The sequence below is a fragment of the Lissotriton vulgaris genome, chromosome 4_1 (genome assembly GCF_964263255.1).
Source record: "Lissotriton vulgaris chromosome 4_1, aLisVul1.2, whole genome shotgun sequence".
In the NCBI taxonomy this organism is placed as follows: domain Eukaryota; kingdom Metazoa; phylum Chordata; class Amphibia; order Caudata; family Salamandridae; genus Lissotriton; species Lissotriton vulgaris.
In genome coordinates this window covers 1,868,967,768-1,868,989,998 of record NC_141691.1, presented here as the reverse complement: position 1 = coordinate 1,868,989,998, position 22,231 = coordinate 1,868,967,768, and the positions used below count along the sequence as shown (strand labels likewise).

At 46.8% G+C, this 22,231-nt stretch overlaps 1 protein-coding gene across 1 annotated transcript in view; it reads right to left on the bottom strand.

Moving 5' to 3' along the window:
- Positions 1 to 22,231, bottom strand: part of FER1L6 (fer-1 like family member 6) — a 755,805-nt gene that overhangs the window by 167,836 nt on the left and 565,738 nt on the right. Inside the window, exons 27-28 of the mRNA XM_086966191.1 lie at positions 1,252 to 1,380; positions 225 to 264 (exon numbers count right to left, since the gene is read on the bottom strand). Of these exons, the coding sequence (XP_086822317.1) occupies positions 225 to 264; positions 1,252 to 1,380 (169 nt within the window). The remainder of the gene's footprint in view (positions 1 to 224; positions 265 to 1,251; positions 1,381 to 22,231) is intronic.

The window sequence follows — 22,231 nt, the reverse complement described above, 5'->3', positions numbered from 1 at the left end:
CTAAATGTGTCACAAAGGGAGAACGAGGGACACTTTGAGATCATGCAAATCAAGCAAGTGCCTTACCTTTTTGCATTATACTGTTTTTGTAATTTGTAGTCACGGAAAATGTAATGATTCGACAAGAACCACAAAGAGTTTGTCCAGAATTGATTCCAGAATCCGAAGTTATCAACCTAACCACATAGCACACCTCCTCTATAATAGAAAAATTATGAACTAACCTTCATTTGTTGTTTTGCCTTTCGCAGCAATTGCCTTTGCCTATGAGAGTAGAATAAAAATAAAAAAAAACCAAAAAGATTCTGAAATTTCAAAAACATGCAACAATTTTACTGTTCAACAAGTCAAACCCTACTGCCAGTAATTTACAAAATGGGGTAGAATAGAGACAGATACAAGTCAATACAGAAAGGAGTTATCAAAATATGTCACAAGTTGGACAAAATGAACTGGTTTGCAAAAGAGAAAGCCTACAAAGTCTGTAGATGAAAAAGAGATGAAATGTAATCCTACCAATATGGCACTGGCGAACACAAAATGCATACTTAAACATAAGGAGGTTCTTCAGAGAAAGGGTGATACATTCATGGAGCTCTGGAACAAAAATGGCAGCCGATCAACACCAGTTACATAGGGGCGTGCCAGTCATGAGAACGAGCAGCACAGATTGGTAGCCAAAGGGACAAAGGGTCTAAATATGTAGCCGATGAAGGAGATGCTGGGCATAGTTAGCTGGTGATTGGATTGCATGGAAACTGGTGGTTAGGTCTTTGAAAGAAACAAATAGAGGTCATGCAGAGGGTGGAGGTCCTCTGAGTATGTTGAATGCTTTGGTGAGGAATTAGGCCAGGTTTAGCGCTCTGTGGCAGCCAATAAGTTGTCGGATGGGAACAAAAGCTGGTGCTGAACACTGTGCAAGAAGAGAGCTTTTCAAGTGCAAACATTCTATTAGAATTAGGAGCTGGAGAAGAAGGTAGGAGCACATATGCTCAAATGTATAATTCAAAACAGATTTTTTTCAAATAATTTGTGTAGACAAGTTTTTATTTATTCTTTAAAAAGCCGGAGAGCGACAATGCACCATATATACTGAGTAAAGCAGAGTAAATATTTAAGAGCTTATAATGTCTCGATGCCAAGCGCATGGGGGGAAATGTGAGTATGGGAAAAGCTTTGAAGGCCTCCTGAGTGGCAAAGTTATAAATTACTATCTCTATATAAGCGGGGAGAGGCTTATAAAAATCTTACCTTCTGAATTTTTTCCAAGGATGCATAGTACTTTGACCACCAGTCAATCACATTCTCAGCAGATTCATCAGCAATGGTTCTCTTCTTTTTCTTAGTTGACCTGCGAAGAGTGCCGCCTCTTGTTAAGCCCTGAAGAAGAATAAACAAAAAGAGCAGAGATGTAATTGGGTGTACATTAACGTAATCATAAAAGAAACATCAGAGGAAGGCCTGGATTACTAAGGGCTGTTTTATATACAATTGACAGTAATACACCCTCAATGAGGTGATGATAACTAATGAATAGCACACCAAAAATATGTTAATGGGAAAGAGAGGCAATGGTCCCTGTTAAAGAGTTGAACGAGGACAACAGAAAATGTCTGACAAGATTAGAGAAATTGCAAGAAGACAAAGAAGAGGGAGAAGGCTGAAGTTTTGTATGACTGTGAAACTATCAAAGTAACATGCAATTATGGTTCACAGAAATAAACATATCAGATAGCAAAATCGAAGTAAATATTTCTACATCACTATTGCTTGAGAGTATCCCATATATGGGAAGTTTGCTGCAAACGACATTGTTGGACTAGGCCCTTTCTGCAGAGTCATCCTCAGATGTTTTGCGTTTCTTCTCCATTTATCACTGGATAAGGTTAGGCTGGCCTTAGGACTCTGTGCATCTTACCTCTGCTAACCAGTGCTAAAGTGCTTGTGCTCTCTCCTCTAAACATGGTAAAATGGGCTTACCCCCAACTGATATATTTAAATTACTTGCAAGTCACTAGTAAAGTGGCACTAAATTAAATGCTACTAGTGGGCCTGAAGCGCTGATTGTGCCACCCACTTATGTAGCCCTTTAAACATGTCTCAGGCCTGCCATTGCAGTCTGTGTGTGTGCAGTTTTAAACTGTCATTTCTACCAGGCAAAATAACCTATTAAATATAAAAGAAGTGAAACTGTGCACGCGTATATAGCTGAAGTTAAACAGAATACTTAAGTTCAGTGTGCTACTCTATGATAGAGCTTGCTCTGCTCAATGGAAAAACTGCAACAAGGTACCTGTTTTTATGCAAAATAAACCTTTTGCTAGATCCAAACCTTCCTTTTAATACATATAAGTCACCTCTTAGGCTAGGCCATTGACAGCTCGGAGGGCAGGATGCAATGTGTTTAAAATGTAGGACTATTTTAGGTTTTACATGTCCTGGTAGTGAAAAATACTTAAATTCATTTTTCTCTACTGCAAGGTCTACGTCTACCATAAAATAACATTGGATCTACCTTATTACATTTAATAAGCTGTAGCTTCTGAATGAACAAGTACCTAGCTCATGTTTGGTGTCTTTGGAATTGTAATGAAAAATCCTTTCTTATGATAAAGTTGGATTTTGAATTACAATTTCGAACATGCCACTTTAAGAAAGTTGGCATTTTCAGCCATTTCATGTCTGCAGCCTGTCTCTGGGTCACATGACAGTGTGTTTTTGACAGTTGGGCTTTGTGTATTACTCCTAGATATTCACACACAATAAAGAGCTTAGGTGTGTGTGGATGGGCCATCACTGGCAGGCTGGAATGGCTGAGCTGGGCACAGCCCTACTTACAATTGAATAGGCTGTGTTCTGCCTCTACACAAAGGGCTGCAGCTAGTCTGGAACCAGGAGGGGGAAGGCGAAAGCCTGTGGACTTCAAAGAGAAACCTCTAGAAACTTCTCACACTTTAAAAGAAGGACCAGTTATAAACATTGGACCTCAGACACTAAATGCCCAGCACACTTCTGGCCCTGTGGATACTCTGCCAGACAGAAGTACTGCTGTGCTGCTGAAAGGACTGCCACTCTGTTGGTCTGCTGCCCTACTGCCTTGCTGGACTGCTGCCTTGTTGTGGTGGCCTGCTTGCCTCTTACCTGAGTGAAAAGTACTGAAGCTGCATCTGTTGAACCCAGGACCCCAGAGTGTCTCCAGGGGCCAGTTGGCAGGCCTCCTGACTACAGCCGTAGGGACAGAGGGCTCCAACAGCCTTGAATCCAGCTCCTGGACTCTGCCATCTGTGAGTCCTATTCTGCCATGTGATGCCACTCCAGTGGATCACTGGCAGAATATGGGAAACAAAAAGTATTGTGTGGACAAAATATTGTGTCAAAAATTTCAGGACCAATATTGAGACTTATGTACAAATAGGTAAGTATAGATACACTATTCTTAACACCACATCTATGTACCCTGAAGATATATATAACTTCAAGGTACATATATGTGGAGATCTGTACATAGTAAAACTTTGTTTACCTAAAGAAACTTACCTTAATAATATTTTTGGCCTCGATTTCTTGGCATGATATTGTGTCTCACAATATGTTTGTCTCCGGTATTCTGGCTAAATACCCACCCAAGTCCTGGAACCTTGGAGGTGCGCCTGAAGGTGCGCTGCCAGTCCATCTGTGGATCCAGCCGAACTGACACATCTCTGTTGCAGAGCGCAACCCAGAGCAGAACCAAAGCATCACCTCTACTGCAAGCTTTCTACCATTGTGTATTCTGCATCCTTTTCGCACCTCACATTGGAAGCACCACTGTGAGAAGCTGTACAAACACAGGCACTCACATTGCAAATCTCTCATCAACAACAGTCTCAACAACAATGCAGGTTCCCACATTTCAGCCCCGCAGATGTATGAAATTGACGCATCACCTCAACTGTGCATCGCATCATCAATGTCGGGCTTTACTTCACAAGCCCTCGTCAACAGGATCCTTGATGATTATGCAGGACTTCGCATTGCAGCTCTGCAACTCCTTGGAACCGATACATCTCCCTGGCTGCACAACATCCTTGACATCGGACCTCGCAACACTCCTCAACCAGGATTTAAGATACTACATTGAGAGGGTCGAACTAGGTCCCTGTGTCTGGCCCACGCTCCATTGCAGTTGTTGTCAACTTGTGACTTTGTCCTGATCTGGTAGTTTCCACAGTTGGTGCTTCGTGCTTTTTGGTGCTATTTTTAATAAAATATTAAAAATTGCACGTCTACAGTTCTACTTATTGGGCTTTTGTCGTCTTGGTCGTGTTTTATTGTTTAAAAATGACTATTTTTCGAATCTGGTATAGGGTCCCTTTGTGGTGTGTTTCACTATGTTAGTGTTGCACAAAAACTGTACACATTCCCTCTAAGCTAAGCCTGACTGCCAAGGTGTCAGAAGGGTGGCAACAGGTTAATTTGAGGTTTGCTTGCGACTTCCCCTTGACAAGGATTGTGGCTGCTGCTTGAGTAGGGTCCCACCCTCTCTTGACTAGTAACCTAATTTCTTACAGATATGTATCCACTAGGTGATGTGGTTTGAATTCAAAATATGTAAAACTGAGGCACGTTTTTATCAACACATCCTGAAATTCTTTATAAAAACTCTGCAAATATCATTACATTTGCATAGTGTTTTTTAACAGTTGTTGAAGAAAGATATCCTTTAAAAGTGTACAGAAACGTTTAATCAGAGATGTAACTATAGAAAATTAATTGTTAATTTTGAAATTTCATAAAGTTTCTAAATTGCGAAGTTCTTTAATTTTTGCCAGCTAACAACATTTTGCATAGCCTTAACATTCTTTATAACGATTTCTCGACCTCTCACTAACAGACTAGCTTAAAGGTGTGGTTGGGAATTAACTGTACCCATCCTATGAAACACATCCTGGACCTAAATCCTCAGGGAATTGACTTTCACTGCTATACGGAATAGTAGACAGAGATTATGCATAACTATATCTGCATATTACATTTTGAGATTTGAAACTACTTCAAAGAGCAATGGGAACGAACAGTAATTGTTTATTCATACTGATAATGGTGAAAAATGTATTCTCAAATAGCAATCTGAAAAGCTTTGCTAACAGAATGTGTTCATTAGTGTGATAGACATCAGAGAACTCTCATATGAAGGACTTACCATCACCATGCTACTTGGCAGTGGTAATACCTCCGATTAAGAGTGCTCTGGTGGAAATTGCACTTTTACAATACTACTGCTTTTCAGAATATTACATTGATGCCTTTCTCTAAGTCAGCCTTACAGTGTGTTTTTCTAATATTATATGTACCCTTGCTTTCTTACTATCAAGGGGACAATAGAATAACGTGTCTGTATTCATGATAAATGACATCACATTTGTTATTGTCGTAAGAAGTCTTTGTCTTTGCAAATATCCAGATACTGTTTTCCCTGGCACAAGTCTCTTTCGATCCATCATTTCTCCACCCTCTTCCTTCTATGCCGAATAAACTCCCTTACGGACTGCTTTGAGAATCTGCTGGAGTCACAATGAGTACGAGGCTTTGTAAATATAGGGTAATTTGACATGAGAACTTAGGGGCATTTTATCAAGAAACAGCGTTAAAATTATCGCCGTTTTAGTGGCAGGAAACTGCCGCTAAAGCGGAGATAATGGGCTTGATAATATGCCCTTGTGAATTCCCATAAAAGCACATGTTCTGGTGTGAACATGGGCTTCTATTGGAATTCTCTACGGCATATTATCAAGCCTATTCTCGCCGCTTTAACAGCAGTTTCCTGCCGCTAAAGCGGCGATAATCTTAACTCCGTTCTTGATAATATGCCCCTTAGAGTTATCTTTCAGTCAAAAGTCCCAGAGGTCTCAAGCTCGTACCCGTGGGAAAACATTTCTACCTCAGTTACAAATTAACGTGCACCTTTGTGTCCACTGACTATGCACTGACTACTCAAGACGCCTCATGAAAGCGGGCACAAAACAAGCACTCCCCTTACTGAAGATGCCCTAACATTTGGGGGGTTATGAATGGCCGCAGAAGAAATGGTCTTGGAGTCTTGTGTTCAAATTCCCAACACTTGATCTAATTGTGAGACCCTGTGCAAGTCTCTTTCTAACTCCCTGATCTGACACAAAATAGAAGTATCAACTGACAAAGAATTTAAAGGTTTGCGCTGTGCCCCACATGCCATTAACACACTCATCCATTCACCAATCCATGTCTAATGAGGTGCCACATTTCAGTGAAGGGGGAGGGGATTATACCCAGGTCTGCTATTTCCACCTAGGTTGTTACTCTTAGAAATGTTTAATGTTACACTTGCACTAGTGATGCAAAGGCTACATAGCCAGCATCATATCTGATCAGCAGCATACTAGCTGCTCAGTAAATAAAAGGGGCATACAAGAGTGATGTGGCTGTTACTGTGACCCTCTGAATGCTAAAGTGGTCAGTTCATAGTTGGCAGACACTGAACAGGCATAAAGACAGATATTGCTTGCTGGTCGCTCTGTGCTGAATTGTGCGGCACTGGAAGGCCTTGTATGTTCACATATCAGAATTGGCTGGTTAGTGTGTGATCCAGGACTAGACTTTGCGATTGAAGCCAAGTATATAATGCTCACCCTGATGGAGGCCTTAAACCATGCACCCCAACACTCACTCCCCTGCCCCTCAAGCCGTTCTGCTTTTCAGCAACCCTACTTCAAATAAGCAGTGACTGCTCATCTGCTAAATTGGAGGAGCGTTGTCATGCTGGAAAACTAAAATGAAATTAACCAGAGTTATTATCTTTTTTTGTTTTCCGTTTCCTGGTGCAGGGCGGGGCTGAACTGTGAGAGCAGGGGCCAGGAGGAGGAGTGGTTGCTCCACTCTCAAGTGCCCATAGCTGTTTGGCTGGCCCTCTAGAGGCGACCATAGCAGCCATGTGCACCTCGCATGTTCTGGAACATGCCCAGACCCACATTTCCCATCTGAGCGCTGAACCACGGCACTCGGACCAATAACAGCGATACTTTGCAGGATTGTGATTGGCTAGGGGAGTCAGGAGCCTGGGTACTTTGTGGTTCCTGCTTCCGAGGAGGAGAGGCGAGCGGACTGAGAGGCAGCAGCCGACCAGGTGGCCGACCTGAAGGTAAGTGATTTTTATTTTTATTATTTATTATTTTAATTTACCAACATTGTGTTAAAACTGTAATATACATCAACACAGGCGCATTGTCTATTGCTTAGAGATGTCAGGAGACAATGAGCCTGTATTCATGTTTCACAGCTCATTATTAGGAGGGAGGGGTCAAGCTCGGATTGTGTTGGGCTCTAGGGTCCATGAGGAGCCCGAGCTGACCCAGAGCCGAGCATCCGGATTGAGCCAGGCTCAAACTTTTATGGGCTCACTCTACTGACATGAGCGGGTTAATGTGGCGCATGATAGCTCACACGACTCCCATGTAGATGCTATACGCCCTACTTCTCAAAGAAATTCCTATATCTCCTTCTATATGACTACCCTTGCCTTCAGAGAAGATGCACACATTTTTGAAATTCGCAAACAGTCCAAGAGAGCTCCTGGGTGCCCAGAACTTTCCAGGTGTGCTCAGATACAAACTCATTTAAAAATACTAACCTTTTTTTCTTCAATAGGGAAAATATTTTTCCCCACTGAGAAATCCACCGATTTTGTGGTAGTACAAACACTCAGTCCTCTCAATGGAGAGGCATTTACTCTTTTCACTAGTAGGAGTAAATATATGTTCATTTTCTGGATTCGAACTGGCCAGGGCTGGACTGGCCATAGCGGGCACCGGGAAATCCCCCGGTGCGCCGCACGGGTGGGGGCCTGTTTTGGGCCCCCACCTAGCTGCAAAATCGGCCCTGTACCATACGAATCAATGTTTTACGACTGAAATAACAGTTGCAAACTTTGGAAAAATTCACAGACTTCCAAGGTGGGATGATAACCCACTCTCAAATGGGAAAAAACTGTTGGGAAGTAAGCAGGGGTCCGCGGGACCACTGCCAACTCTCAAGCAAACAGAAACTACAACTTGTCGTTTCATACGCATTCCTATTTCTACAGTAAATGGGCGTTAAAAAAAGTTTACTTTATTGAAAGACAATCGTAGACACGGAGGTCTAATAATAAGCACAACTGGCCACCATCACAACCTATCTCATGAATATTAAAGAGGCAGGTTGTATTGTTACCCACTCCAAATCTAACTTTTCCGAACTGACCTACTTATACATAGGTCGGTTCGGAAAATAATTTGCTGGGGCCATACTACAAGTCAGGGTGCACTGTCCCAGTATGTGCTGCGGCACACTTTTAAGTAGGTGTTCGAGGAACAAACAGGGGCACTGCAGCGATTAATTTTCTTCTTCCAGGGCAGCTGCAAGCTTGCACTGCAGTAGGGGAAGCCCAAAGTTTGGGGTCCAGTCCGCCATCCTTGCCCGTCCGCCACCTTTCTCCCCCGCCATATTACAATGGCGGGAGGGACCGTGGCGGAGGGGAAGACCGTCCGCCGCTTTTCCGCCGCGGTCGCCAGGCGACCACGGCGGAAAAGGCCTGATATGGTGGCGGTGTCTATCAGACACCGCCAGCCATATTAGGATGGCCTGGGAGGAATGCCTTTTCGTGGCGGCAATGTCGCCACAAAAAGGCATACAGTTACTGCTTTAAGGGCCCGTTGCGGGCCCTCAGGGTGAAGGTGGGGGGCACATGGGGGGTACCTATGGTACCTCCCCTTTGTTTCACAGCACAACATGGCAGGCACCGCGCGGTGCCTATCATGTTATGCTCACAATCGCACAAAAAGCATTTTTCACATTGCGGCGGCCGGTGCTTTAAGCACCGTCCGCCGCAATGTTAAAAATGCGGGATGCACCCGCCACTGTGGCGGGTGCATCCTAATTGGGGGCACAGTTCCTCTGCCCTTGTGACGGACGGTACCGGCCCCTGACAGGATGGCGGACGGACTTTGTCCGTCCGCCATCCTAATGGACCCCTTTGTAAGGTGGAGCTGCTGTTTGAAGCAGACGCTTCGCCTTTCACAGTAAAAGCACCCCAGGACCTGCACTTTTTAAGGGGGAGCTTAGTTGGTTAAGGATAGCAGTTCTATCTCTCACTTTGTCGAAATGCTTTGTTGTAAAGCCTGTTCTAAAAAGGGGAATTGCTCTTCACCCTTACATTATAGACTGATCAGCCTCCAGGATATTCAGAGAAGGTGTTTACATGTTATTGACCCATCTGGATAAAAGGACACTGGAAAATACAATCATCCCTATTGAGCATGATGGGTTTCGAGAAAGTCATTCCACTGGAATGTGAAATGTAGTCTAATTTGCTCCTGTAAATAAAGAACATAGCAGATACAACGGATCAGCTGAAGATGTGTTAAAATTGTTATTGAATGTGGCAGGATGTCCCCAGAAAGAGCTTTCTTCGCAGCCCTACTGCAGTGATGTGCAGCACATTTCTTATCTCTCCGCTTCATGCGGCACATTAAAGGATGATGCCTGCGGCTTTCTTTCAACAGGAGTCATGTCTAAGAGGTTTTCTTTACACAGGAGTCGTGTCTAAGAGGTTTTACTGTGCTAGCATCCCCCGGGGTGCAGAGCCCATCAGCGGATTCTGTTGGAACAGAATGCAAAGGCTTGCAATGTCTATAATCCAAAAATGCTGGCAGGTGTGTGCATAATCGTGCAGTGAAATGCAGATGATGTAGCATTGAGGCCTCGATGTCTCAGTGAGAAACATTCGCATCACGCGCTGCTTGCAGAGTTCATGAGGCTAAATAAGCCACATCCCATGTGGCTGGCTCGAAGGTAGCCGCTATTGCCCGTCGCCAGTAAATAGGCCCCAATACTAAAGAAGTGGCCGTTTTGGGGGGCCAATAATGCAGGGAAAGCATGTTTGTTCTAAGGTGCAGGGCCGGTTCTAGGATTTGCGAGGCCCTGGGCTAAAAGGGACTGTGCGAGGCCCCCTCTAATTTAGATAAGTGGCCCCTTACAAGGAGACCATTCACAGATACTGTGGGGGCCCCATTGTCCAGCATTTTGGCGCCCCCACAGCTTTAACTTTTACTCCACAAGCATTTCTCACACCTTCAGTCCAATAGGTGTGAGAATTGATTGTGGTCTAAAAGTTAAAACTGTGGGGGAGCCAAAATGCTGGACAATGGGCCCCCCACAGTGTCTGTGAATGGTCGCCTTGCAATTGAGGGAGAGTCTCCGTCTCCCTCCCCTATGCCTCCTGACACCATCCATGAGAGGCCCAGGGAGGGGGCCCCCTCCAATGGACCTTAATTGAAGGCGACACCTTTCTTTGTAATAGGTCGCTAGGGAAACAACAGGACACATCACCAGTGCGTGGCCCCATGCTGGTGGGCTGAGTGCGAGGCCCTGTGCAGCCACCCACGCTGCCCATGCCTACCGCCGGCCCTGCTAAGGTGTATATGTTGCTTGAATAGTTTCCCCTTCCATCTGAACAGCCACGCCCACCTTCTCTGAACAGAGGGGGCATCTTCAGGCTCGTGGCTTGGGAGCAAGGTGTAAGCAACAGTGAAAATTTGAAGGCACTGACACAGTCAAGAAAAGCTACAAAATGGCGGCCACCAGCATATGACTTGGCATACGACTAGGACATCCAAAACTGGTCTTTACTTTAAGGGATGGATCTATTCAAGAGTATTAGGCTGTTCACGTGGGACATATTTACAAACCAGGAATTGTTTTCAAAACCAGTCGGCCTGAACATCTGGAATGCACCAAGGTCTTTTGGACCTTCGTTGGACACTGCTGACAAGGGAGTAAGTGAACTAATAATTAGTTAATGAAGACATATGAGTGAATGTCTCAGTTAGCATGTACATGAAAACACACATGATTGACCTGTTCTTTCATAGTATAGTGCACATCACAAGGACGAAACCAATGTGTTGTAGGTGTAAAAAAGGCCATGCACAAAATGTGTTGAAATTTCACAGTAACTCTCAGAAATCACTGCTGGGCTTTCGGTGATCTCTAAATAAATAGGGCAGTCCTTGTCCATCAGGGTGGTGGAGCTAATGCCCGACGCAACCTTCAAGGACAGAGTTAGCACCATCACACTATAAATCAGGACCATCATGAAGTATCATGCACACACCAACACACTACATGAAAAACAGCAAATAATCAACACAGCAAACTAGACATCATTATTAACATGCCAAACATGCCACATATGGGACATCCCTACTGTCTCTGTGCACTAATGCACATGTGGCTGCCAAGCAGCAACGCAGACACTCAAGCGCCAAGGTCCAGGGGGCCTGCGTTACAGCCAGTATTTTATCTGTGCAGCAAAGGACACCTTCCTGCATGGAAAGTAATCCTGAGAGGCTTTTACTTCTTTCTACGTGTGCTGCACAATGCAGCACATGTATAGGGAGGAAATCATGAGGACAAATAAACATATTTCTCCTCATTACACCTCACCTGGGAAGGTGTAGCATTTTGACACATTCCCAGATTTACTAAGTTTAGTCAGTCTCGGAATGGGCGAAAAACCATGTGTGGATGCGTGGAAACACCCACGCTCCATTGGAATACCTTCCAAATGCAGAGTTACGCAGGGCAGAGATTTGCGCTGCCTTGCCTTACTCCATATCGGCTACGCCACACAGAGCCACTCAAGGTGACTGCATGGCGTAGTAAATTTGACTTTAGGGCTTGTGTTGCCTAGTGTTACCTTGCATGATGCAAGCCCTTGATAAATTTGGGCCAGAGTTTGGAAGCCCCCATACTGCCAAGACCATACCAATGGCAGAATGTGCACCAAATATGTGACTAACATAAAATAACATGATAACGTCTGTCCATAGTTTCAAACATGTCTTTCACGATGCATTTGGAGGGTTTGTTCAGGTACTAAAAATATAACTGGTTGACTGGCGAAGGCTGTTATTGGGATATGTTTGGTGGCATTGCTCAATCAAGGGGTTTCCTCGGGCCCATCTGGTGCAGTCAGGGACCTTGAAGTTCAATTAATTAATCAATCAATGCATTTCTAAAGCACGCTACATACCCGTGAGGGTCTCAAGGCGCTGGGGGGGGGAGGGGGTTCATACCCCTGAGCTACTCTTATGAAAAGGGTATCTCAGAATGTTTCTTTCTGTACCTGCAGATTGAGGAGCAGGGCATTGTAAAGGTACTTCCTCAATTAGATGAGTTTCTCATGGATGCCCCTCTGGAACCTGGAGAGGGATGCACAGCTTATGCCCCTTCTTAGAACTAGACATGAACATTGTATCTGGAGAAAAGTTTCTAACAGTTATATTCACTATTAAACCTGATATTAATTGAAAGAACCAATGTTATTGTCTACATATTATGTATTTCTGGCCTTACACAGCCAGCTGCAATTCGATTACAGTTGGGGTGCAAGGCGAGCAGGGTGTTTGCAGTAACACTTACACTTCCAAACAAATAAGCAAGACTGGCCTGTGTCTGCCCATCTGTGTAGGTTCATTATTATGTGGAATAAAAGAACACTTTGCTGTTACATGAGTTTCTATGAAAATAGTATTGTGGCCTTAATCCATATCAAAAAGCACCACACCTGCAGGGGTTTCCTTATGAGGGCAGGAGAGCGTCACCCCCTCGCCTGCTTCCAGCCACGCTAAAACAGGTTAACAGCGTGAGCGCAGTATCTGGATCCCTTAGGGAAGTTACCTCTTCCACTCCTGCCCGTCCTAGCCAGAGATTGCGAAGGACAGAGAGGATGTAGCCCTGGTAAATGCATTTATTTTATTTTGAATTTAATTTAAATAAAAAAAATTATAATGCGCGACGTATGGCCGAAGGCATATTGGTGCTATGTAACTGCAAACGGATTCTCTACACTTGACCAATCAAAGAATTAAAGAGGGAAAGTAAAAAGCCACGTTTTCACCTGTTTCCTAAAAGTCATCAAATTAGATTGGCCTCTCAGCTGTTCTGGAATAGAATTCCAAAGTTGTGAGGTTTGATACACTAAGCCTTTACCACCCCTGGAGGCTCTATAAATCCTTCGTAATGCTGCTTTGTGTTTTTTTACCACAGACAGCAGGTTCCTCTTATGTAAATACCAAACAAATATTTTCTTGAAATTTTCGGGGCCAGTCAGAAAGAGAGCTTTGTGGGCTTTACAAAGCGCTTTAAAAGCGACCCTTTTGTTAACGGGTATCCAGTGCAGGTCTACCAGCGCTGCCGAATCCCGCTTCTTGAAGTTACACAGCAGCCGAGCTGCTGCATTCCGAAACCTCAGTAGCTTTCAAACAGCCCTAGCTGCATGCTCACATAAAGGGAATTGCAGTACTTCAGTCTCGAAAAGATCAGAGTGATGATAACTGTCTCCCTGAGGTTGAGTCACATGAAGTTTGAGTCTTCTTTTAAATTCTTAGCACAAAGAAGCATGATGAGGAAGCTGGTTAATCTGATCCAAAAAAGTACGTTTGAAATTACACATGATTTCCAAATGTCTTACCTTTGTAACAGGAGTAGGCAGATCACCCAGACCTTAAGGCCACCATGTATAGTCCCAAAAAGAAATACCATTACTAAAAACAAGCATTGGCATGGCCAATTGGTATTGCCTTTTGGACCTTATAAGTGTTTCGCCAGAGCTATTGGATTTGCTAATGTGTTTAAGCTGTGAGCTTTCTAAAGGGGGGAGGGGGTGTCTTCACAAGAACGCATCGCCGGGGTCTGCAGCTGCCAGTTTTGCACTAGGGGATGTGACCACTGGCAGCACAAAGACAAGCACACACATTTCAACATCTACAAAGTAGATACAAGGAGGGCAGGACATATGTTGGAGACATTCAAAGTCCTATTTCAGTGACAGTGAGAGAAACATGCTTCGCAGCGCTGTTAGAAGCTGGGAGCCTGAGGGGTAACATAATAATAGATGTGTATTGTTTCCCAACTCAATGGTATTAATTTTATCTCCCTCAGAAGTATGTAAGGCTGAGTGGACCTGCCGGGATTTGAACCTGTGACCATGAGGTACCCTACAGTGGATTTGCCCACAAAGCCCCCCGACCTCTCCCTGAAAGGACTAAAGGCAAAGTTGGGGGGACTAGCACCACACCTCTGCAGAAGCCCACCTTACCTAACATAACATTAATAAGGAGTGTGGGTCTTCCAAAAAATGCCGTAGATTGGGCAAAAAGAAAACATAAACAGGCTGTTGAGCTCTCATTTTTCACAGCTCTGAAACGCGATATTTTTTCTTGAATTTGTTGCAGAAATAGTTGTAAACTGAACTTGCATCATGTTTACTTAATACTAAGTTGTGTAAATGTCGCTGTAGAAGAAAATATAGATAAAACATGCTGCAGGACCAACAAATCTGACAGCCACAGCCTCCTGTGTCTGAGACTCCCTCATAAATCCTGCTTGGACTTTCCAATCAGGTTTTTATAGTTTAGATGTTCCCGTTATCAATATAAGAAAGCCCATGGGAGGCAATAAATTGAAAGCCCAATTAGTGTTGCAAAATAATTTCATGTGGTGTGGTGAGGGGTGTGGCTCACTGGTTAGAGGCGGCAGACCCGGCAGCAGAGAATGGCCCGGGACCAGGGTTCAATTCCCGATGCGGCAGGGTCGTGGACCAGGGTCAGCGGACTCGATAATTCTCGCCTCGGTGCCTACTCTAACCAGGGATCACACTCGGCAACTCTGGGCATTAGCTTGCCTCATCTCTACAACGGCTCCCCACTGCCTGGTTTCACCTTGGAGATACCCAGTAGGGACCATCTCACAGGGATAGCCAGGACGGGTTCCCCAGCAGTCTACAGCGCCACGACGCCTCAGGGCAGTAGAGCGCTTTACAAGACATTTACATTTACATTTACATTGCAAGCTTCCCAAACAAATCACTGTGTCAGGCCGGGAACTAGGCTGTGGAAAAATAAAGATGGCTTCCTGCTGTGAAATGGTATACCTAGGAGGCTGTGTTCCATCTGTGATTCATGCAGCAATGTAATTGTTATTTATATTAGGTTACCCACAATTCACGTGTTCATACAAGACTTTAAGTACCACAATGCAATGGGGCTGGATAGGTCCCTCGCGTCTCACATGGGTCAGTTTCAACTGGACTGCAGCCAGCCTATTGGAGCAGGTAACATAACATAACTGCAGGAAACGGAAGACAGGTAACTGTTCATACCATCTCTGTCATTAGTGGGGTCTCCATCCATAAGAGAGAGAACATCCGGAGTAGTGTGTGCACTCATTAGTAAGACCTCACCTGCAGCACTGGGCCAACTAATCAGCAAGTATACTTTAATTACTCCGCAGTGCCTTGCAGCCATCTTGGAGTCTTTGGACTTTAGTTGCCAGGACATCCAACACAGCTAGATAAGAAACAGAAGATTGCCATAGCACTCCAACATCATTCAACAAGAATACAACCTGCCAGAGAACACTTCAGACAGAACTCAGGAGAAATTTACAACACAGCAGGGATGTGCTATACAGCTGGGTGTCCAAGTGCTCACAACAGCCCTGGCGATCACCACATACAGCACACATTAAGGGAGCAGGCATCCAACACAGCCAGAATAAGCAATCCACTGGCTATTGAGACATCCACCAGCACTTGCCAACATCAGCTGCTAGCCACACATGTACATTTGCTGAGCAATGTACACCCACCCGGTCTGACCAACCGTACAACTCATCACAACTGAGAACCAGCCATTAACAGCACACCTCACCTCCAAAAACAGACACGTGACTCTGGCCTCTGACAGAAACATTTGGGAAGTCATCGCTCAGACTACTACAAGGCTCTGTGATGCCTTAGTAAGTGCAGACTATGTGCTATGAAAGTACCAATGAAGAACAATAAGATTACTTACACCACATCTCTCCTGTGCATCTTGTGCTACACACCCTGAATTCATAAACAAATCACCTACTCTATTTGGATCATATCTTCTGTATATTAAGAGCAGGAGGCTACAATCACATTAACTGTAGGCAGAAAGAGGATTGAGCGAGGTGTGCACTCGCAGTCCAATTATACAGATGCTCAACAATCAATAACTCATGGCTGCTAATGGGAAGGGGCTGGAAAGAGAGGCAATGAAAGAAAGGCAGGATTGTAAGAGGAACAGGGCCAGAGTGTGTGCTAAAGAGAATGACAGAGTGCAACACAGCATGCACCAGAGAGACCGTGCGTATCCCAAGTACAGCGGAAAATGCATGTGCAAAAGAGCGCTACAGAGCATGAATCAAAGAGAGTGTCAGCCAAAGACTGCGACTGCGTACAGCGAAGAGATAGATACCGTGAGCGCACATAAAAGGAAGAGACAGATCATACAGCAAAGAGAGTGAGCCAAAGAGAGAGAGCAGTCACCAAAGAAGCGAAGTGTGCAAAGAGAGACACAGAAAGAGCGACAGGACATGCCAAAGAGAAAGGCAGAGAGCGCACCAAATAGAAACAGAGTATCCTACACTACAAAGAGAGAAACAAAGAATGCACAACAAATAGTGACACTCACACCAAAGAGAGATCGAGGCAATAATTGCCAAAAAGAGGAAGACAGCGCATACCAAAGAAAAGAAGAGCCAGAACATATGGCAAACGCAGAGTGTCAGCCAAAGAGACACCGTACCTGCCAAACACAAAGGGTGCCAAAGTGAGAGAGGACCCAGAGAACATGCTAATGAGAACAAGCGCGCGCACCTCGCGCTCAAAATCAAAAATTCTAAAAAAAGTTTGACGAGAGGTAGCAGGGGGAGGGGAGAGAGGAGGGGGCCTGCACCTGTTTCCCTTGCGGGAACGAGCAGGAACCATCTGTTAATTACAAACAGATGGTTTGAAAGCTCGCTCCCGCAAGGTAATCGCCAAACGTGCATGTGTTGCCATTCAAAGCAATGCAATGCGTGCACTTTTTTTACTCCGAACTGAATCGATTTCTAAAGGTCTTTTTCCGATGGGGGGCATGGGCGCTGTGTAGGCGACACCTAATGAGCACTTCCGTCTTGTTAGAATTTAACTTGAGATAATGACTGCTCATCCAGTTCACTATGGCTCTCATTCAGTTGTTAAATCACTCGGCCGCTTCCTCTATGTCATTGGTAATGGATATAAGATATGGTGAAAAAGCTAAACATTCTTACCAATTGAGCTGGTGGAGCCACATTCATGTTGAATAGTGCGGGTCTTAACAATTACCCCTGTGATGAAGGATTTAGAAATAACGACTCCCAGAGGAACTTATTGTTCCCTAAAATCTAAGAAGGAGCAGAGCAGATCAAAGGCTGACCCTCCAATACCTACTTCTGCCAATTGCTGTTTTAAAACTGGATGACTGACCTTGTCAAAGGCTCTGGATAGATCTAAAAGTACTACCCCAGCCTTCCTACCGTTATCCATTATTTCTCGAATCTCCTCTGTAGCTACCACCAAGCTGATTCCGTATCACGGGCTTTTCTAAACCCAAACTGGGTTTTGTCCAAAATCTTATTAGGAGTCTCAGATTTATATATTTAGATGTCTCTCTAATCTTTTAGCTATGATGGGGAGCCAGGAGATTCGGCTATAGTTCTTTTTTTTAATATGGATTTAAAAAAGGGTTTTCAAATAATGGAAGGATCGATGCTTCTTTTTATTTCCTAGAAAAACTTTTAGTCCTAATAATGCTGTTCAGCAAAGCAGCCAAAAGTGTGCTACACATCCCACAATGTTATTGTAATGGATGCAAGTGTTTTTAATTTGCATTCTTGTTTTATGAATATGTATTTTGGGATGCGGTTGGGAACTTCGCTTGACCCTTCACTTATATATGTTACCAGCTGACCCTCAACTGCACTACGTTTGCGGTAGTGGGTGCTCACTGTCAAATCCTGTATTGACAGTGTTTAATTCCAAGAGAGAGTGGATGGGGGAAACCCTAAAGACGCCACTGTTGAAACTTGGCAAAAGTTGTGAGTTCTTTTAGAAGACAGTTCTACAACAAAGGTTATCTGGAATCCAGTTCCCTTCTTATATGTAAGTCTGCCCGCATTTTCTTAACTAATTAGTAACTAGCTTTGCCCCTCAAGGCCTTCTCAATGAAATGAGATCAAAACTTCCTCACTTGTTATTTTCTATTTGATGGAGTTTTGTTACTTAAAATAGTAGAAACCTTGTTTTGATTGTCATGAAATGGTGGCAGGATTTTGAAGGATGGATATGCACAATATCCACCAATTAGGAAGTGCTCCTTACAACAGGATATAGATAATCAAGGTCAGATGTCAGATTGCAGTTTAGACCATGGACACAAGAATGGGAGAAACCAAACAACAATATATATCATTAGTCTAGTTTGTTGTCAATCTCTTCATTAGAAGGTGACTGCTCACAGTGCTGTTTGTTACTCCTTTTAGAACTTGCAGCAGACTTTGCTGTCAGCAGGGCTAAAACATGGAACTTCATTTGTGTTTCCCTAGCATGGTTGATAGGCAAATACAATATCAACTGTTGGAGGAGGGATTAGGAAAAATACCTGAATGCCTTATGCATAAATGAAGAAATAGCTAAGGCATACATGTCTAAATATATAGATAAAAAACATCAGCCCTCAAACTACCTGGCGATCCCTCTCTGCGTTTATGCTCCCAGGACACCCCCGCACCGCACGGCCACCAGCTGCTGCGAGTGCCCCTCCTGCCCGCTACCTCACTCAGCCTCGCAGAGCCTGCCGCCTCAACCCCGCCCCCCGCTGCCCTAGCGGGATCGCTCTCTCTGCCTGACTGTTGCCGCGCTAATCGGATTTCTCCCAGGTGTGCTCGGTGATTTCGTGCTTTTTTCCTCCAGTGTAATTTGCTGTCTTGTATCCCTCTGAGCCTGTGTCTGTTGATTAATCCCTGTGTTTTGCTCCCCCTGTGCCCCTGTGCCCCCGTCCCGCTCCCCGCTTCCCGCCGCCTTGCTCGAGGCCACACCCCCTTTTCTTTGTGTACCCTCTCCGCTCCCGCCTCCCAGCTCCTCCCTCCCTCCCACTTGGCCATATATGGCGACCGTGTGGCGCAGGTGAGTGTGTCCTGCTCCCAGGACACCCCCGCACCGCACGGCCACCAGCTGCTGCGAGTGCCCCTCCTGCCCGCTACCTCACTCAGCCTCGCTGAGCCTGCCGCCTCAACCCCGCCCCCGCTGCCCTAGCGGTATCGCTCTCTCTGACTGTTGCCAGGCTAATCAGATTTCTCCCCAGTGTGCTCGGTGATTTCGTGCTTTTTTCCTCCAGTGTAATTTGCTGTCTTGTATCCCCCTGAGCCTGTGTCTGTTGCTTAATCCCCGTGTTTTGCTCCCCGCTTCCCGCCGCCTTGCTCTAGGCCACGCCCCCTTTTCTTTGTGTACCATCCCCGCTCCCGCCTCCCAGCTCCTCCCTCCCTCCCACTTTGCCATGTGTGGCGAACGTGCGAACGCGCAGCGGTGACGCGCAGCGGGAGCGCCGACTGAGCGCCGAAGGTGCGCCAAAGGTAAGCCCGTCTGCGCCCGTCCGCGCCTGGACCGCGCCCAGTGCCATGACCCCTGGCCCCCGCAGACACCCGCCCACCCGCTGGACCTACGACGCCACTGAACTCAACGCACTCAACGCCGGCCGAATCCCGGGCTGCTACCAAGCCACCCCGAGACGCACCCACGGACCCTTCTGCTGCCACTCCTGCAAGTTCATCTGCATCCGGACCTGCACTACTCCAGCACCGACCAAGACCAAGACGAGCAACAGCAGCAGCCACCTGAAATGCATCCTGCTCAACACCCGCTCCGTCCACAGACACGCCGTCGAGCTCTGGAACCTGCTCGACACCACAGCCCCAGACGTCGCCTTTCTCACGGAAACCTGGATGAACGCCTCTTCAGCGCCCGACATCGCCATCGCCATCCCAGACGGCTACAAGATCATCCGGAGGGACCGCATCAACCAGACGGGAGGAGGCATCGCCATCATCCACAAGAACACCATCCGCATCACGACCAACACCGACGACACCCTCGCACCCGCCGAGCACCTGCACTTCCAGGTCCACATCAACCCCAAGACCACCATCAGAGGCACCCTCATCTACAGACCCCCGGGACCACGCACACAATTCAGCGAGGACATTGCCGACTTCGTCAGCCCGCACACCCTCCCCTCCGCTGACTACATCCTCCTCGGGGACCTCAACTTCCACCTGGAGAACAACAACGACCGCAACACCACCACCCTGCTGGACAATCTCGCAAACTTAGGACTCAAGCAACTGGTGACCACCCCCACCCACTACGCCGGACACACACTCGACCCCGTCTTCTCATCCAGCAAGGACATCACCTTCAGCCATGCCACCGGACTCCACTGGACGGACCACAGCTGCGTCCACTTCAGCTTCAGAAGGACCACGATCCACCACGACCAGCAACAGGTTGCACGCAGAAGCTGGAACAAGATCACAGCCGACCAGCTCGCGACTTCCCTGAGCAAGAACCCTCCCACCGGCGCAACGAACCCCAGCCAAGCGGCCACCAACCTCACAAAGTGGATCAGCGACTGCGCGGAAAACCTCGCCCCCCTGAGGACCCCGCCTAGCAGACCCGGTAGCAAGAAAGCCCCATGGTTCACCAACGAACTCAAGAGCTCCAAGAAGAACTGCTGAGCCCTCGAGAGAGCCTGGCGCAGAGACCCAACACCGGACAACATGACTGCCCTCAAGCTCGCCACCCGAATACACCACCAACTGATCCACGCCACCAAGAAAACTGCATTCAAGGAACGACTGGACAACAACGCACACAACAGCAAAGAACTCTTCAACATCGTTAAAGAGCTCTCCAACCCCAATGCCGGAAACAACGACATCACCCCGTCGCAAGACCTCTGCAACTCCCTCGCCTCCTACTTCCACAAGAAGATCGCGGACATACACAACAGCTTCAGCATACAACCGACGCACGCCACGACCGAACCACCGCCCCCCACGACCACCCTCCGCGCCTGGACCCCGATCAGCACCGAAGACACCGTCCGCACGATGAACTCCATCCACTCCGGATCTCCGACCGACCCCTGCCCTCACCACGTCTTCAACAAGGCCGACGCTGTCATCGCACCCCACCTGCGGGACATCATCAACACCTCCTTCGACACCGCCACCTTTCCGGAGAGCTGGAAGCACGCCGAACTCAGCGCTCTACTTAAAAAGCCATCAGCCGACCCCACCGACCTCAAGAACTACCGCCCCATCTCGTTGCTCCCGTTCCCTGCTAAAGTAATCGAGAAGACCGTCATCAAGCAGCTGGCCGCCTTCCTCGAGACGAACGGATCCCTCGACCTCTCGCAGTCTGGCTTCCGGGCCAACCACAGCACCGAGACCGCCCTGATCGCAGCCACCGATGACATCCGAACCCTGCTTGACAACGGAGAAACAGCAGCCCTCATCCTCCTAGACCTCTCCGCGGCCTTCGACACGGTCTGCCACCGCACACTAGTGCAGCGCCTCAGCAACGTCGGAATCCAGGAGAAGGCACTGGAGTGGATCATCTCCTTCCTCGCCGGAAGGACACAGAGAGTCCGCCTCCCGCCGTTCAGATCAGAAGCCACCGAAGTAATCTGCGGCGTCCCTCAAGGCTCTTCGCTCAGTCCAACCCTCTTCAACGTCTACATGAGCCCCCTCGCAGACATCGCACGCCAGCACAACCTCAACATCATCTCCTACGCCGACGACACCCAGCTGATCCTCTCCCTCATCAACGACCCCGCCACCGCCAGAGCCAACCTACACGAAGGGATGAAAGAGGTAGCCGAATGGATGAAGAACAGCCGCCTGAAACTGAACTCGGACAAGACGGAAGTCCTCATCCTGGGATCTTCACCCTCCGCCTGGGACGGCTCCTGGTGGCCCCCCGCCCTAGGCAACGCACCCAAACCAACAGACCACGCACGCAACCTGGGCTTCATCCTGGACTCCTCCCTCTCCATGACCAGACAAGTCAACGCCGTCTCCTCGTCGTGCTTCAACATCCTGCGCATGCTACGTAAGATCTTCCGGTGGATCCCCACCGAGACCAGGAAGACGGTCACCCAGGCCCTGGTCACCAGCCGACTGGACTACGGCAACGCCCTCTACGACGGAACCACCGCCAAGCTCCAGAAGAGACTCCAGCGGATCCAGAACGCTTCAGCAAGACTCATCCTCGACATCCCCCGCC